This window comes from Telopea speciosissima, chromosome 4 (assembly GCF_018873765.1).
Source record: "Telopea speciosissima isolate NSW1024214 ecotype Mountain lineage chromosome 4, Tspe_v1, whole genome shotgun sequence".
NCBI lineage: Eukaryota > Viridiplantae > Streptophyta > Magnoliopsida > Proteales > Proteaceae > Telopea > Telopea speciosissima.
In genome coordinates, this window is record NC_057919.1 from 13139614 (window position 1) to 13156498 (window position 16885).

Below are 16885 nucleotides of genomic sequence, written 5' to 3' on the forward strand. Positions count from 1 at the left end.
AAAGAAAATATTGACATTCAGTTTAAAAATTACACAACTGTGCTCAAAGTCCATGCATATGGTAACAGTCATGGTATAACGTTCTCTCAAACAAAGCCATCTAAATGCTTCTCAAAAATCCAATTTATCTAAATATGAGTTTAAGGTTAAGGAAATTTTGACACAGCATGAATCCAACATGACATAAACACAGCCAGGCATGACTCGTTGGCATGCTTACAACAGTGAGATGTTCAAGGAATATCAGAAAAAGTAATAAATGATGAAAGAATACAAACTTAGCACATAAGCACATGACATAAGAGACTAATGTAGCCTTCAAACAAAACAGAAAGAAAAACAGAAGTTTTAAAAACTACGCACCATTAGTTTCTGAAATGTTCCAGACTGATAAACCATTTGATGTGAAAGGTAGTTTGATGCATGATACTTTGTGAAGAAATTCCTTACTAAATCACTGTATGATTCTTCTGCAGACCAGGGGATGGAACGGATAAGAACTGAAAATTGACTCGGGCTGGAAGAATATCGAGTAATATATTCTGACCTCATTTTAAAGATTCTCTTGTACTCCTAAAGCAGAACATAAGCAATAAAAATAAATATCTAGCATCATTTAATCACTTCAAATACAAAAAAAAAATGCAATAACAAAAAGAAAGCATCCTTACGAAGTAAAGAAGAGCACAAGCCGAAAAAGATATGACGTACAATGCAAGACAATGGGCCCAAAGCCTGTTAATGGTAACACCATACAAGGAAAATCAAATTAAACAAACCAAGAAAAAGCAAACCCAGGTGGAAAGTAATATTCTAAGTCTAAAATACAAGAAGCAAACAAAAATATCAAAGATAAAGAAAATGGACAATATTGCATGTACTAACATTTTAAGAAGGGCCAAAATGTCTGTTCCATTTTGATTTCTGACCACCAAAAAAATGTTAGTTTGAGGGACTTTCACTTATTATTGGACTGCCAGCATGAAATGTGAGTTCGAGGTGAGAGCAGGTGAAAAAAACTTCTGAAGGTTAGGACTGATTCCAATCTACCCCTCCCAAGACCCTGTAATGGGGGTCAGAATAGGAGAAGAAGAAAAGATAGGAAGAAATCAGAGTAGCAGGGGAAAGAATAGGAGAGGGGAAATCTGAGAAGAAATCAGAGGGGGGGGGGGGGGAGAAGAAGAAGAAGGGGGGGTGTGCACATGCACAAACTCACTTTTTTTTTAATTCATTCTTGCATATCCCTAATGATGGGGAATTACATCATATATAAAGAGAAATAAAGGCACCCAAAAATAAAGACTCCTAATTACTTACTAAAACCAGGCTAACTAAAATAGAAACCCAATAAAACTCAAATTGGAAATTTCCCTATGTCTAATAACTACCTTAAAATAAAAGATTGCATAATAATTTCCCAAATAAAATAAACTTCCAAAATCCTACTAGATCCAAACACTCAAACTGGACTCGGTTCAACTGGGTTTGGGCGGTCCAATGTAGTACACCAGTTGGGTCGGCCCGCCCAAGATTGTCCTACATCAACTAGCCTGATGTTGAGAAAAACTCGTGGACGAGTTTTAAAGAAGGAAAGGATCAGCCCCACTCGATCAGCATCCACGATCAAAAGCTTAGTTGGGACGGTGATCTCGCACATCTCCCGATCAGCCATTACGATCTCTTGATGGTCGTCAACAAGTGATATGATTTTGATAGGAATCCGATGGCGGGGTTTTGCCACTACAATTGAACCATTGGTCGGTTCTTCGGTTGCAACCTTGATCGGGCCGTTCAGTTCTTCTCGATCATCACGTCCAGTTTCAATTTCTTCTTCCACTTATGTTAATCCATTCGGCTCGTCTTTTGGTGCTTCAACTTTGTCGACGTGAATCTCTTTAACAGAGACATCTTCAGTAAAGTCGTCTGTCAGCGCAATAGAATCTCCTGGAAGTGATTCAGTCGGTGATGCTTCAATCATAGGTTTCCTGTCTTTCTGTTCTAAAGGCACGGATGTGTTCGTGAAACCCATTGACCGTTTGTAGTTCAATTGTACCTCACGTAGGCATGAAAATTGGATGTTCAATGTACAACAATCATCATAAATATTACGGCCTTGAAGAATATTCCTTCTTAGCAGACCTGAATTAGAGAGTAATTGCTTGAATGATCAATATGATCAACCAAGCATTGTATTTATAATATGAGAGATTACATACTAATGACCAAAGTACCCCTAGTACAGCCGACTTTTTTTTGTTGGCGAATAAAAAAATATATTACCAAAGCCCAGAAGGGTAGGGGAAAAAAAGGGGGGGATATACAAAGGGGAGAAAAAGGGGGGGAGGGGGAAGAGAAAGCCCTAGCCCAACTAAGGGTGGTAAGGGGACTCTAAAAGAGCACTATCTAAGCCCCAGAAATCAACAATGTGCCTGTTCCTTGGGGAGTCTAAGAGCCTCTTGTGAGGGAGAAACTGGATTTTAGAGGAGACATCCACAGAGATGGCTTTCCAAATCAGGTCAAAGGATCTAGATTTGGAGGTCCATCTCCTGAAGTTCCTCTCCATCTAGATGTGATAAAGGGCCGCACCAAACACAAGTTTGCCTATGGTATCACAGATAGAGCTTCTGGAGAAAGTCATGACCAGCCAGAGCCACTCTCTGGCGATGGGGAGGGGGGTTCTCCTGCGAGGCCAGATGGATGAGAGGGATTTTTTCCAGATGGTAGAGGTGAAAGGGCAATCAAAGAAAAGGTAGTCAATGTCTTCGGAGCCATTCCAACAAAAGATGCAAGAAGGGGAGACATGGATTCTCCGGTGCAGGAGGAAAGCTTGGGTCGGGAGGCAAAGGTTAAGGGCTCTCCAGGCAAGGAAGCTGTGGCGAGGGATGTGGCCTTTGAACCAAACAAGCTTATGCCAAATAGCAGTCGGGGCGTGGGACCGAACAACGTTCCAGGCAGACCTAAAGGTAAAAAGGCCATTTGTTGAAGGGAGCCAAATGACCTTGTCCGCGAGAGTCCGGGGGGAGGGGGAGGGAATGCCAAATCTAGGAGAGGATGGGGGGAAAGGGGGGGGGGACCAAGAACCATGAGAGATAATGGAAGAGAGAGGGGGGCAGACTTGGGGATGCCAAAAGAGTAGATAGATCGAGCCCCAAAAGAACTGTAGAGGACTCCCAAGGGGTGCCAGGGGTCAAGCCAAAGGGAGATGGAGGAGCCGTCAGCGATAAAGGAAGAAATAGCGCTGAGAGCTAAGGGGCGGAGGGCTAGAATCTTGCGCCAGACCCAACAACAGTCCGAGGGGGTAGTACAACCGACTTAACTAGGAGGTACAAAGAAATAAAAAATATAACTGTAGAATGACCAGAATACCCCCACGGTATTCAGCTGTACATAATTCAACACTCCCCCTCAAGTTGGAGCAACCGAGCTAATATGTCAATCATGCCCAACTTGACTAGATTAGGATGGAACAATTTCCCAGACAATCCCTTGGTGAAAATATCAGCAACCTAATCAGTAGACTTCACAAAGGGAACACAAATCAACCCTTCTTCCAACTTCACCTTGAAGAAATGCCTGTCTACTTCAACATGCTTGGTGCGATCATGCTATACCGGGTTGTGTGTGTTGGACTTGTGTGTCCATCAAACCCGGTTCGGTCCGGTTCAATCCGGTTTTACTTTGTATTGAACTTCTATACATTTTGGTTTGATATTGTCACATGCGATATAAACTTTTTGAGCATTATGTGTCTGTAAGTTTTACTTAAAATGGTACTCACGACTAGGGTTTGGGTTGGGCACCCTTATCATATGGTCGTCGCATTGGGTATGCCTAGACATGTGATGTCAGGGTACGAATGCGAGTACTCACATGATTGATGTGTGTATTAGCGAAAAATCTACTTTGTCGATTCCCTCATGTATTACGACCAGATGTAGAAAGGGATAGACATGTGTCACAGACACCCTTTGCCTGAGGGAACCCTGTCACTGCAAAGTGAGATTGCATTCTTTGGTTCATCAATGACTGAGACTCAAGCGAGTCAAAGCCGGTGTTCTAGGAATGCATGAACACTTTGTGAGTGAAGGAGTTACTCAACATGGTCACCACCGCCCGATTGGGGAACACCAAGATTGAGATTGTCTGTGTATGGTTGGATCGGAATCTGGATCCAGTGTCGTTTCGGAAATGGTTTTGCAAAAATTTATTTTACATAAAATAATAGATTATATATGATTATTTGAACAAAGTGTTTTATCGAGTTTTGCGGGACCCGATCAGATGCACAGATACTCTTATATGGACATGTACTATGGAATGGGGTTTGGCAGTACAAGTGTACATGCCCTAGATTCCATAACGATGGTATTGATTAGTGGGGGGGTTGTACATGATAATTTGTTATCATGTAGGGAGTTATTTGGAATTTGCTATATTAATTGGTTCTTTATTGAATTAATGGATATGGCGCTAATTGTAATTATCCATAAATTTAAATAAAGTAACTAATTAAATCATTCCCTATTAGATTCTGCTTCTTCACCTTTTAGAAGCACTTTGAGTTTAAACAAAACTGCCAAACAAAGAGAGAGAGAGTTAGACTCTCACAGAGTTTTATTTAAATCCATCTAGGATTTAATTAAGACCCTATTATTATAAATAGGACCAAAACGCAAAGGGGGAGGCAGACTTCCACGTTTTCTGGCTCTCCCCCTCTTGGAGTGTTTTGGTGCATCTCTCCCTCTTGTGATCTCTTCTTCTTCTTCTTGTTTCTCTCTTCTGTAATTGAGAGTTTTAGAAACCCAGATCTGTGCTTGAAGAATTGAAAAGCATCTGGGATTGGCTTGAAGAACCTTGGCTGCACCATTGGAGGTTTAGATCTGTTTACTTAGAGTGCTCATTGAAGGAAGAACCACTGTCTATTGGAGGAGCAACACTTGAGGCTCATCAGGTTAGCAGTTCTTTATGAATTCCTCTTGATATTAATTATTGATTATTTATGGGATGCGAAAGAAACCAGAATCGATTTGTTTCCGCTACGCATTCGGGTATGGGATGGATCCCTCTTTCCATGTGATGGATTAAAGATGAATTTTCTCCATCTGTTTTGGGTTCTATAATTGCATGGGACACAAAAGAGAAGGGCAGGGCATTGGTTTATCAAACCAAACCCTAATTGGGATGCACTAGGGTTCCCATGGGCGACCATGGAAAACCCTAAAATTTAAATAGGGCACCCATGGGTGACCATGGGCTAATCCAGGGCGCGCAATACCCTAATTGGTTTATAATTGGTTTCCCTAGGGAACCATAACTTGATGCCAGGACCATAGTTTGACCTACAGTGTGCAATGCTGATTGCAGCTTTGTTGTCACAGTACAACATCATAAGAAGATGAACAGGAACACCAAGGTCGTGTAGCAAGCCTTTCAGCCAAAGTAACTCACAAATGCCCTGTGCCATAGCTCGAAACTCTACTTCAGCACTAGAACAGCCATCATATTTTGCTTCTTGCTACGCCAAGTGACAAGATTGCCTCCTACAAAAGAACAGTACCCCAGAGATAGACTTCCGATCTGCAGAACCAGCCCAGTCAGCATCGGTATATGCCTCTACCCGTAGGTGACCATGAGGAGACAGAAGAATGCCTTTTCCAGGAGCTGACTTCAAGTAGTGAAAAATCCGAAGAACAGCCTCCAAATGAGAAGAAAAGGGGTCATGCATGAACTGACTCACAATACTCATAGCAACAACAATGTCTAGACGTGTGTGTGAGAAATAAATCAGTTTCCCCACTAGTCTTTGGTACCGGCCCTTATCAACAGGTTCACCCTCCTTTTCTTTGAGATGGACAGTAGGCTCCATAGGGGTATCTGAAGGGTGACACCCTAACAAACCAGTTTAGCCAACAAGTCTAGGACATACTTCCTTTGGGAGAGAAAGATGCCTTTAGAATATCTGGCAACCTCAATCCCAAGAAAGTACCGTAGCTTCCCTAGATCTTAAATCCCAAACTCCTGCCCAAGAAACTTCTTCAACTGGCTGATCTCATCACCATCGTTGCCAGTAACCACAATGTCATCCACATAGACTATAAAAATAGTGAGTTTTTCACCAGCCCTCTTTATAAAGAGAGTGTGATCAGCATTACTCTGCTTATAGCCCATAGAAATCATGGCTTTGTGAAACCGACCAAACCACGCTCGAGGTGACTGCTTCAGCCCATAAAGTGTTCTCTTCAATTTGCACACTTTACCTTAATTACTGTCACAAGAAAACCCTGGTGAAATATGTACACCTCCTCACCAAGTTCTTCATTTAGGAAGGCATTCTTCACATCTAACTGTTGTAGATCCCATCCAAGATTGATTGCACAAGATAGCAAAATCCGAACTGTATTCAACTTTGTAACAGGAGCAAAGGTCTCCTGGTAGTCAATTCCATAAGTCTGAGTGAAGCCTTTTGCAACCAGACGTGCCTTATATGGATCCACAGTCCCATCAACCTTTTGTTTAACCACAAACACCCACTTACACCCCACTGGTTTTTCCCTAAAGGAAGGGCTACAAGATCCCAAGTAATACTTTTTTTCAAAGCTTCATTTCTTCCAACATAGATGCCTTCCACTTTCCATCTGTATAAGCTTCCTGCCAATTTTTAGGAATAGAAAATAAAGAAAGAGAAGACACAAATGCACGAAAAGACGAAGAAAGAGAACTATAAGAAACAAAGTGAGAAATGGTATGCAGGGTGCAAGTCCTAGTACCTTTGCGATGAGCAATAGGTAGGTCGGAAGGAGAGGTCTCACCAGGAGGAGGAGGATCTGGATCCTGAGCTGGTAATTGGATAGGTATTGGTGCCACAGTGGATTGATGTTGCCCTCTTTTGGAGCATCTCTTTTTGTAGGTGATGATATTAGAGTTGTCAATTCTTTTCTAAAATTCACCTGATGATTCCCTAAACTGGAGTCAACTCCCCCTAACTAGGAACATCACCATCATTAGTTTCTACAAGCTCCCCTTGTAAAGGAATCCCTTCAGAAGAAGGGGCAGCAGCCAAAGGAGATGGAGCAGCAGTTATAGGAGCCAAAAAAGGCTGGGCAGCAACCAAAGGAGTTGGGAGAGGAGGAACTTCAAGGGGAGGAAACACAAACACATCTTCACTAGAACTAGAACTCTCCCCCTAAAAATGTGGGGATTGATAATAGGAAAGACTCTCATGAAAAACCACATCCATACTGACCAGAGTACAACGGGAAGGGGGATGGTAACACTTATAACCTTTCTAAGATGGAGAGTAACCCAAAAAAATACACCGCAGCCCACGAGGTTCAAGGTTGCCATAAGATTTCGTTTCTCTGACATAGCACACACAACCAAACACTTTGGAAGAAACCACAAAGGTGGAAGTCCAATGTAAAATGTCAGCCGGACTACGGGAGTCAAGAATACGGGAAGGCAACCGATTAATAAGATTGGTTGCAATGAGAACAGCATCCCCCCAATATTGGGAAGGAACATGGCGCAAAAACATCAACACCCTGGCTACTTCCAACAAGTGTCTGTTCTTCCTTTCAGCCACACCATTTTGGGTTGGGGTATCAACACAACTAGTCTGGTGAACAATCCCATGATCAGCAAAATACTTTTGAAATTAATTTTCCTTATATTCAGTGCCATTATCACTTCTCAAAACCTTGAGAGTAGCCTAGAACTGAGTTTGAACCATTTTATGAAAATGCTGAAAACAGGTAAAAAACTTGTTGTGTGCATAAGATAAACCCATGTGTGTCTAAAATGACAATCAATAAAAAGAAACAAACCAACGAATACCAGAAAGTGAAGTTTTACGACTAGGGCCCCAAACATCAGAATGTACCAATTGAAAAGGTGAAGAACTCCTTTTATTTGAAATTGAATAAGTTGAACGTGTCTGCCTGGCCAGAACACAAGCCTCACAAAAAAAAATCGGTCTTATCACACTTTTTTACCAAAGTAGGAAATAAAGATACTAAAATCCCTAATAGAGGATGACATAATCTAGAGTGCCATTAGTAATTTTCAAAAGAAACTAAGGAGTTCTAATGTGGAGATGGTAATGGGGGTGGAGTGAGACGACCATCATCAAGCAGGTATAAGCCACCGTGCAATTTACCCAATCCAATCGTCTTCCCAGAGGCCAGATCCTGAAAAACACAATGGGAAGGAAAAAATGTTACTTTGCAGTTAAGATTACAAGTAATACTACTAATAGAAAGAAGATTACTAGTAAAATTAGGAATATGCAAAACAGAAGACAAAGGAAGAGAGGAAGTGCAGTTGATGATTCCTGTTCCAAAGATGGAAGAAAGGGAACCATCAGCTACTTTGACTTTGTCTTTCCCAAAAGTGGGAGAATAACGATGGAAGAGGCTAGAGGACCCGGTCATGTGATCTGCAGCTCCAGAATCAATGATCCAAGGATGGGAAACTACTTAAGCACAATGACCACCAAATGAAATACCTGACCGAGCAAAGTTTGAACCTAAAGGAATAGGTGAATTGGCAGTAGCTGATGTAGTAGAGGCAGTAACAGCAGAAGACTTGAGCACAGGTAGGAATGCCTGTAGATCCTCCTGAGATAGGTCAGTGTTAGTAGTAGGGGCTGTAGTAATAGACTCAGAGTGTTGGGCCTTCTTGGGTGGTTTCTTCTTAGCAGCCCGTTTGGCTTCAAAGTCAGCTGGCTTCCCGTGAAGTTTCCAACATTTGTCCTTAGTGTGGTAGGGCTTATTACAATGCTCACAAGTGACAATGCCCTTGGTAGAACCATCACCAAAAGGGGAGGAACCAGCAGTCATAGGAATAGCCGTGGAAGCAGTCTGGAGAGCTGATCTCTCAGTCGGTGGAGGATGGAGCATAGCAGCCCTACGGTTCTCTTCAGAGGAGACCAAGGCATAAGATTTTTCAAGTGTGGGAAAAGGAGAGTGACCCAACACTTGAACTCTAATCTGATCATAATCCACATTTAATCTAGCCAAGAAGTCATAGACCCGTATCTTGTCAACATGCTTCTTGTAAGAGGCAATATCACCAGGAGTGGAAGGATGGTAATCAGAAAAATGGTCCAACTGTTGCCAAGGCTGCGAAGAGTAGCATAGTACTTGGAGACAGTTAATTCCCCCTGAGTGGTATGAAGGACTTTCTTCCGGAGTTCATAAACCTGGGCATCATTCCCAAGTTGCCCATATGTTTCCTTGCAGGCAGACCATATCTGGGCAGCAGTATCAAGAAGGAAATCCACTGGCAAGATCTGATTGCATTGAGCCAATCAAATAAGACATTAGGATACCATTATTGGAGATCCATCTGTTCAAAGGAGCACCAGCTTCAGTTGGCTAAGCAACAGTACCATCAATATGTCCAGTAAGCCCACGGCCAACAATGGCAAAGTAGGCAGAGCGAGACCATATCAGGTAATTACTCCCATCCAGTTTGATAGGATTAGGGAGAAGGTCACGGGTATCATTCCTACCATACCCATCATCAGCAGAAGTGCCAGAAGAGACCTCAGAGCCAGCCATTATGCAGCAAAAAAATCTAAATCGCAAAGAGGGGCTATGGTAATGAGAAACCCAATAAATACTCCAAGATAAGTGCTGGAAATTGGAGGAGAAACCTTTTTAAATGTAGGAAGAGTTATCCCCAAAAACCAGCAACAACAGGTAGGGAAATCCCTGAGATCGACTTTTTCAGGGTTTTGAAAAAAACCCTGATTTTGGTGAAATCGATGGAGGACAGATTAAAAGCAAAAAATCACCAGAAAGAGCTGAAACTTGGATCGAGTGTGCTGCTAATAGTACTGAAGTACCCTTCCAAAAAACAGCCTCAACAAAGAAGTAGAACACCAAGATCGATATTTGCAGGGTTTTGAAAAAAAACCCAAGATGAGAGCAAAATCGATCAGGGAGAGAAGCCGTAGTATGGCTGGAGATAGAACCTTGTCCAATATAAATCTGCTGCAGTTCTTGAGCTTCAATAATGTGGAGAGATCCTTCGGAAGGGTAGATGAATCAATCCAAAAAACTTGAAGTCTTCAAATATCGCATGCAGTATACAAGCTCCTATCGATCTGAAAAAAATTTTATAGCATGAATGAGGTGATGGAGGGCAGCAACTGGATCTGTAGATCACCTCATCAGTGCTGCCCTAGTGGGAGGATGAAGAACATAGGGAAAGAGAGGGGAAGAAGAGCTTGAGAATGACGAGAAGGAGAGGGGACTGCCCTAATTCGAAACCTGCTTTGATGCCATGTTAGCAGACCAGAATTAGAGAGTAATTGCTTGAATGATCAATATGATCAACCAAGCATTGTATTTATAATACGAGAGATTACATACTAATGACCAAAGTACCCCTACTACAGCCGACTTAACTAGGAGGTACAAAGAAGTAAAAAACACAACTGTAGAATGACTAGAATATCGTGGCGGTATTCTGGTGTACATAATTCAACATTTGCTGAAACGGCACCCAGGAGTGACTGATACTGTACAAAAGCTTGACAAACAATAGCAGACTGATGAAATATCTTGATCTTTTCAACAAATCCACAAGGAGAAAACACTTGATGCAACACTTTCACAGTTATAGGACAGAGCAGCTGGTGGATTGTAACTAAAAGAATTCGGTTGGGTTGTGGTTTGGAGAACATTGATAGCATAATTGTAAATACAATGAAGTTTATAAGGACGGTGGCAGAATTGTAATTATGGCAAGTGCAACAACTAACACAAAAGGGGATGGAATCTCATGTATAAGGTGAAGGGCAAAACTGGGAAGTGGGTCAATAAAAGGATAAAACAGAATTAATAAAAGACTGAGGGCAGTTTAGGAATAGAAAATAAGAAAAGAGAAAAGTAAGATCGTGGGTAGGGGGAATTATTACCGTCTTCTACTTGGAGTCTAATTCAGTCGAACCAGAGAGGAAGAATGGAGGAAGGGGCTGCGAGGAAGGAGGGGCTTCATGACTTCGATGGATGACGACGGTACGAGGGAGCTGATCGACTGCGGGGAGTTGAATTGTGGAAGGAGGACTTTGAACCAGGCATGTGCCCCCTTTTTTTTTTTTTTTTTTTTTTTGGCTTCGATTCTCTGCTTCTCTTCTTGATTCTTTTTTTTTTTTTTTTTCCTAGTTTTGGCGGAATCAAGAAGGTGGGTGATGGTGGGTTGGGGTTAAGCTCAGGGAATCGAAAGGGATGGGATTGGGGTCTGGGTTTTCGATTCGACCTCTGTTTCCACAGAGACGACTCCTTTTTTTTTTTTTGTCTGTCACAGATGGGAAACGAAAGGATGGGTTGGGGATTCAGCGGAAGTTGTTGTGGGGAAGGGATGAGATGGGGTTGGGCTTGGTGGTATGGTTGCTGTTGAAGTTCAGTCACAACAGCAGCGAAGAGGAAATAGAAGGACAAAGAATAGATTGGGAAAAAGTGAGACTGAGGAAATAGCAGGGAAAAGAGACTGCGAGGATGAAAAATCAGAGAAAGAGAGGGAAGGAGATTCACCCAAGTTTGGGCTCTGATACCAGATAATGGGGGACAAAATAGGAGAAGAAGAAAAGATAGAAAGAAATCAGATTAGCAGGGGAAAGAATAAGAGAGGGGAAATCTGAGAAGAAATCAGAGTGGGGGAGAAGAAGCCGTGAGAAGAAGAAGAAGGGGGGGTGCACACGCACAAACTCACTTTTTTTTTTCAATTCATTCTTGCATATCCCTAACGATGGGGAATTACATCATATATAAAGAGAAATAAAAGGCACCCAAAAATAAAGACTCCTAATTACTTACTAAAACCAGGCTAACTAAAGTCTAAATAAGAAACCCAATAAAACTCAAATTGGAGATTTCCCAATGTGTCTAATAACTACCTTAAAATAAAAGATTACATAATAATTTCCCAAATAAAATAAACTTCCTAAAATCTTACTAGATCCAAACACTCACACTGGACTCGGTTCAACTGGGTTTGGGTCGGTCCAATGTAGTACACCAATTGGGTCGGCCCGGCCCAAGATTGTCCTGCATCACCCTGCAAGAGTGGGATTGTGGGACATGTATCAGCTCCACCCTTCAGAAAGTGTCAAGTTTGCATAAGAATAGCACAGGTGTAGAATGTCAATATGTACATTGAAGTGCTATCTTAAATATTTACTATGACCCAGACAAGTTTGGCTAGGTGGATCTCTACAGATCATTATTCTAGAACTATTAACTATGACCCATCAAACTTAGCTGTGTCTCGATAAAAGTACACATTTTCGGTTGTTCCATATAAGTAAAGAGCGTCCCAGTGCATGAGGCTCCCGCTAGTGCAAAGTCTGGGAGGGCAAATGTATGCAACCTTAACCCCTGCTTCGCAGGAGAGGCTGTTTCCAAGTTTTGAACCCACAACCAACAGGTTGCAATAGCACACCTAAACCGTTGCACCAATGCTCACCACTCCGTATAAGGATAACTAAATTAAATAATTATATTTGGTGCTCTGCCTATTTCAGAATGCATGAAAATAATATAGCAAAAGCATGCTCTATGAGCAATTTGAAGGATATATTCCCCATTTACTGTCAAAAGTTCCATAGGAGATTCATTCACTGCCAACCATTGTCAAAACACACATTGGATCATGGAAACTCTGTGAAACCAGTCCACAGACCATAGACTTTTCACATTGCGGTGATCATATGCAGACATCAAAAAGAATGTGACATCTTGAAGAAATTGAAGCATTTTAAAGTAACATTTGAACATAGACATGCTTGAATCAAAATTAGAACTTTCAGAAAACAGCTGCAGTTTGATGATCAATCCATTGTGGTAACTTCAAGCATACCATTTTGATCCTTCCTCGACATTTCCAATGGTAAATACATACAGAGACTCAAAAGGAATTTGCTTATGTTCCATCTCTTGCCCAAAATAATTCAATGGTAGAACTACTAGCAGGCAAATTACAGCAGCAATGGAGAATATCCGAATACTGTAGAAAATTAATTAGTAGCCATGGTCAGTACCATTCCACCAAGAAAAGTAAAGCTGCAAGCAGATACTACGAGATTATTACAATGCAAAAAAAAAATGTGATGTGTACAAACATCAACTCAAAATGATAAATCTGCTCCATAAGGTCAAATGGACAAGCTTACAGAATTGTCAAGAAACATTTCGGGCAAGCATGCATTGCGCCTAAATATTAATGGGGAAGAGTCGACTAAATCCATTTCAAGATTGTAGAACAGAAAATTCTACATTGTTTTGTGAATTCTCTACACTAGTAGGCATAGGGAGTATCTATACACCAGCACCCAAATTTTGACACTTGAAAGGTGGTGACAATTTCACCATACAGATATCTAGGTAATGATGTGTATTTGACACATCAAATTTCAAACTCTGATTCAATCATGTACCCTCCCAAGTATGTCCATACACCCTCTCCATACACAGTTTTTTAAAGGTAGTCGTGATTTTTCAGTGCTTTATTTTGCCACTTGACAAACTCTATTGGGCTTAAACTTGACATGTGAGCAGGAGACCTTTGGTTCTACCTACCTCTCCAAAAATTCCAGTATTATCCAATATGTCACATTGCAGAACTTGGGATGCTGGTGTAGAAATACCCTCTACACCCACTGGTGCAAAGAACTTGCCCCTGTTTGTCTTTCTTTTGGATTATGGGAGTTGGAAAAGTCAACTACAGCACAAAACATATTAAAGGTGGAATGTGGGCTGGATTAACCTGGATTGTCTCTCCCATCCCTCCATCAGCCAGATGCTTGCTTTCCACTATCTACACTTTACAGTACTCTCTGAATTTACACAATCCATTTTACTACCCCAACCATTTCCTCTTACCACTTAAAAATACAAAATAAACTTCAAGATCATTTAAGTAATCAGGTCAATATAAGGCTTTTAGTAGTGAATGATATACTTAGGCCCAATCAACTACTCTAAAACATGCATTTTTCTCTAAAGGTTTAGTAGAAAGTAATTTAAATAATTTATAATCATGACTAGCAGATGAAAAGAAATTCTTTCTAGGTTATTGTGATTGATGTCCCAGAAAATGTTTTGGTCCCCCATAGTCAAAACACCTAATCAATTATCTCTGTCATATGTAAAGACTTCCACGTTGCATATAATACCAAACATTTAAAATGTAAATCCTTGTCTCATTAAATGAAAAATGTAACGAGTTCTGCATCCAACAAGCTTCCATATTGGAACCTTTTAATCCCAGTCACTGAGACAAATCTAATGGCCCCATCCAAATACAAACTTGTTGAGAATCTTCAGAAGAAGAATTGCATAAAATTAAAATTTAATGACTAAAGAGGAACTTCCATTCTTAATGTTATCAGTATATGAAATACAAAATTATAGGTTAAGGACAACCAATTGTATGAACACTTATAATAGGTCTGGCCTGTAGCTTGCCCATGCTTTGAAAAGAAATGAAAACAAAATTATTCTAATCAGTCAGATATCTGATAACAAAACTGTACAACTTTTGATTAAAAAAATGTTTGGACAGCTCAATTACTTCTTTTGAACAGAAATTCTAGTGATGCAATCAGTACGAGGCAACACATATATTGGTCAAATAAATAAATAAATAAAGAAAAATATATATTATGTTTTAAATTTTGTCTATAATTTTCAGGAATGTGAGATTTCAATCACCTGAAAACAAGTATCCTCAGGAAGACCACAGCATCTAAGCCTGCAATTGTCAAGATCTCTTCTTCAGATGTTTCCCACGCCTTAACAATCCAGCTTGCGGAAGGAATGAACCTCTCAAATTGAAAAGAATTATTGAGTTTAATTTTCTCTTGAGCAAGCCTCCGGCCAAAGTACACACTCACGTTGCCCGGCTGTTTTCTTAAAATAGAATAAAATGACAACAGGAGCACGCACACGCATATGTTGATGCTAACAGAAGTTAAAAGAGCAGAGACATCCATCTCTGTCTACAACAAATGAAAAACTTTAGCTATCATTATGCCAAATAACAACCATTCAATCTTCTAAGTTTTCGCCTTGTGTCTGGGCAAGTTCAAAAGGGCCACAGCTGCAAGAAGAAAGGCAGTATCATGGAATTTTATAAGCTCACATGCAATTATTAACAAAATAATAAACATTTTTCAATGTGCGCAACTTATGTTAAACTGGTATGAAAATCAGTAGTCAAACAGAATACAGGAAGGGAGTGTTGCAACAGACAAATCATAATGAAGAAAATTTACAAATTTACAACATAAATGATATAAAAAGATTAAACAGTTTATACAGAAATACTAATAGGTTAGATTAATTGTACATCCAATAGGTTTTATCAGAATCCTCTAGCACTTACAAATAGAAACTTAACGTTATATTTCCAAACATAAACAAAGAGAGAGAGGTGGAACCAGCTCAAACCGAGAAGACAAGTACATCTCAATAACTTAGCAGCAGCCAGACCAGATGGGAAACTAACCCCCCCCCCCCCTAACATGTTAAAAAAGTGAGGTTAGTGATGTGAGTTTACAGCATCCATTCTCTCTTTCGTCCCAACTCTTTCTCCATTTGGAAAAATTAGAATAACACATCGATCACGGAGAGAAAAAAAAAAGTAATCAAAATCTGTTTTCAGACTTCCCAACTGCTAAGGAGTATCTTGTATCTGGGCAGATCATTCAGCCAATTGATTTTTGTACCAAGAAAACATTGACAAGTTACATGAAAAGAAACACCAAAATTTTTAAAATTTCTATATCTAGAGCGCAAATGCATATTAAGTCTAAACTATTTCAAACATCAAAGAGAGAGAAATTAAACATTTTCACAGTAAAGCTTAATTGAATCCTCCTATACATAATTTGACTCATCAAGGCACAACCATTGTGTTAGAAGCCATTGATAAAAGTACTTCTCCTCCATCTTACTGATTATAATAATCACGGTTATGTCATAGAAGAATGCCGGTGGACTAACTAAACTTGAGCAATTGATGGTACAAGATTATCGCCACACACACACACACAAAAGAGAGACATGGAAGCATCAAAACCGAAACTGGATCAATCGTACAGATACATTTTTCGAACTCGAATGAGAAGAGATCCAATCACAGACCATAGAAACAAGTCCAAACCTACACAATAGGAACAAAAGAGCTACAACAAAGATAATAAACACCATGAACCCGAGCACAGTACCGTTGCGCCTGCTTTTGGGATTGACGGTGATAGGAAGAAGGAACTTAATGAGAAAGTTGAAGCGAAACAACAGCCTGAAAAAAGCGAAGCAGGTGTTCAAAGACAAAAGTTACGGAAAACGAAGATGGAAGGAAAATGTATCAAATATCATCCGCCATTTTCACGCTTGATTCCACTTCTAAAAGAATGTGAACGAGAGGCACGACTGAAGAAGACAGGAAACCCTAAGAAATACCAGGGAGGATCGATCGTCTTCGAAAGTCCGGACAAATAGGAAATCGTCCACCGCGAAACCTTAATGTGGCAAGGACAGCATGCGTGCCGCATATTCATTGGCTGGACGATTCTCCCGGCAAGCCGAAGAACCATGTGGACGATTAATCGATTGCCACTTGTCCTCCTAAATCTGAGATGGTTCAAGTTCGACGGACTTCAACTGCCAAATTAACGAACTGTCCTGCCTGCATACAACGCCACCAACAAAGAAGAAGGAATGAGAATAATATTCTGAAAAAAGCTGTTATTCGGTTCCCACATTCCCTCTCGATTGTCCCATACGTTAAGGTTCTAATATTTATATTTATGACCTATTTATAAATAATTAATTATGATAATAAGTTATGAGCTATATACAATAATCATTTGTTTATT

The 16885-nt window shown here is 40.4% G+C and overlaps 1 protein-coding gene across 3 annotated transcripts in view; it reads right to left on the bottom strand.

The window, feature by feature from the left end:
• The window catches only part of LOC122660334 (CSC1-like protein RXW8), a 105194-nt gene extending 88575 nt beyond the window's left edge, over positions 1 to 16619 (bottom strand). The window contains exons 1-5 of one of the 3 annotated variants that reach the window (XM_043855591.1): positions 16235 to 16619; positions 14718 to 15105; positions 12865 to 13011; positions 672 to 735; positions 364 to 573 (exon numbers count right to left, since the gene is read on the bottom strand). In XM_043855591.1, the coding sequence (XP_043711526.1) occupies positions 364 to 573; positions 672 to 735; positions 12865 to 13011; positions 14718 to 14998 (702 nt within the window). In that variant the 5' untranslated portion in view covers positions 14999 to 15105; positions 16235 to 16619. The remainder of the gene's footprint in view (positions 1 to 363; positions 574 to 671; positions 736 to 12864; positions 13012 to 14717; positions 15106 to 16234) is intronic. The other 2 variants (XM_043855590.1, XM_043855592.1) reach the window with 2 other exon arrangements.
• Positions 16620 to 16885: the final 266 nt, after the last annotated feature.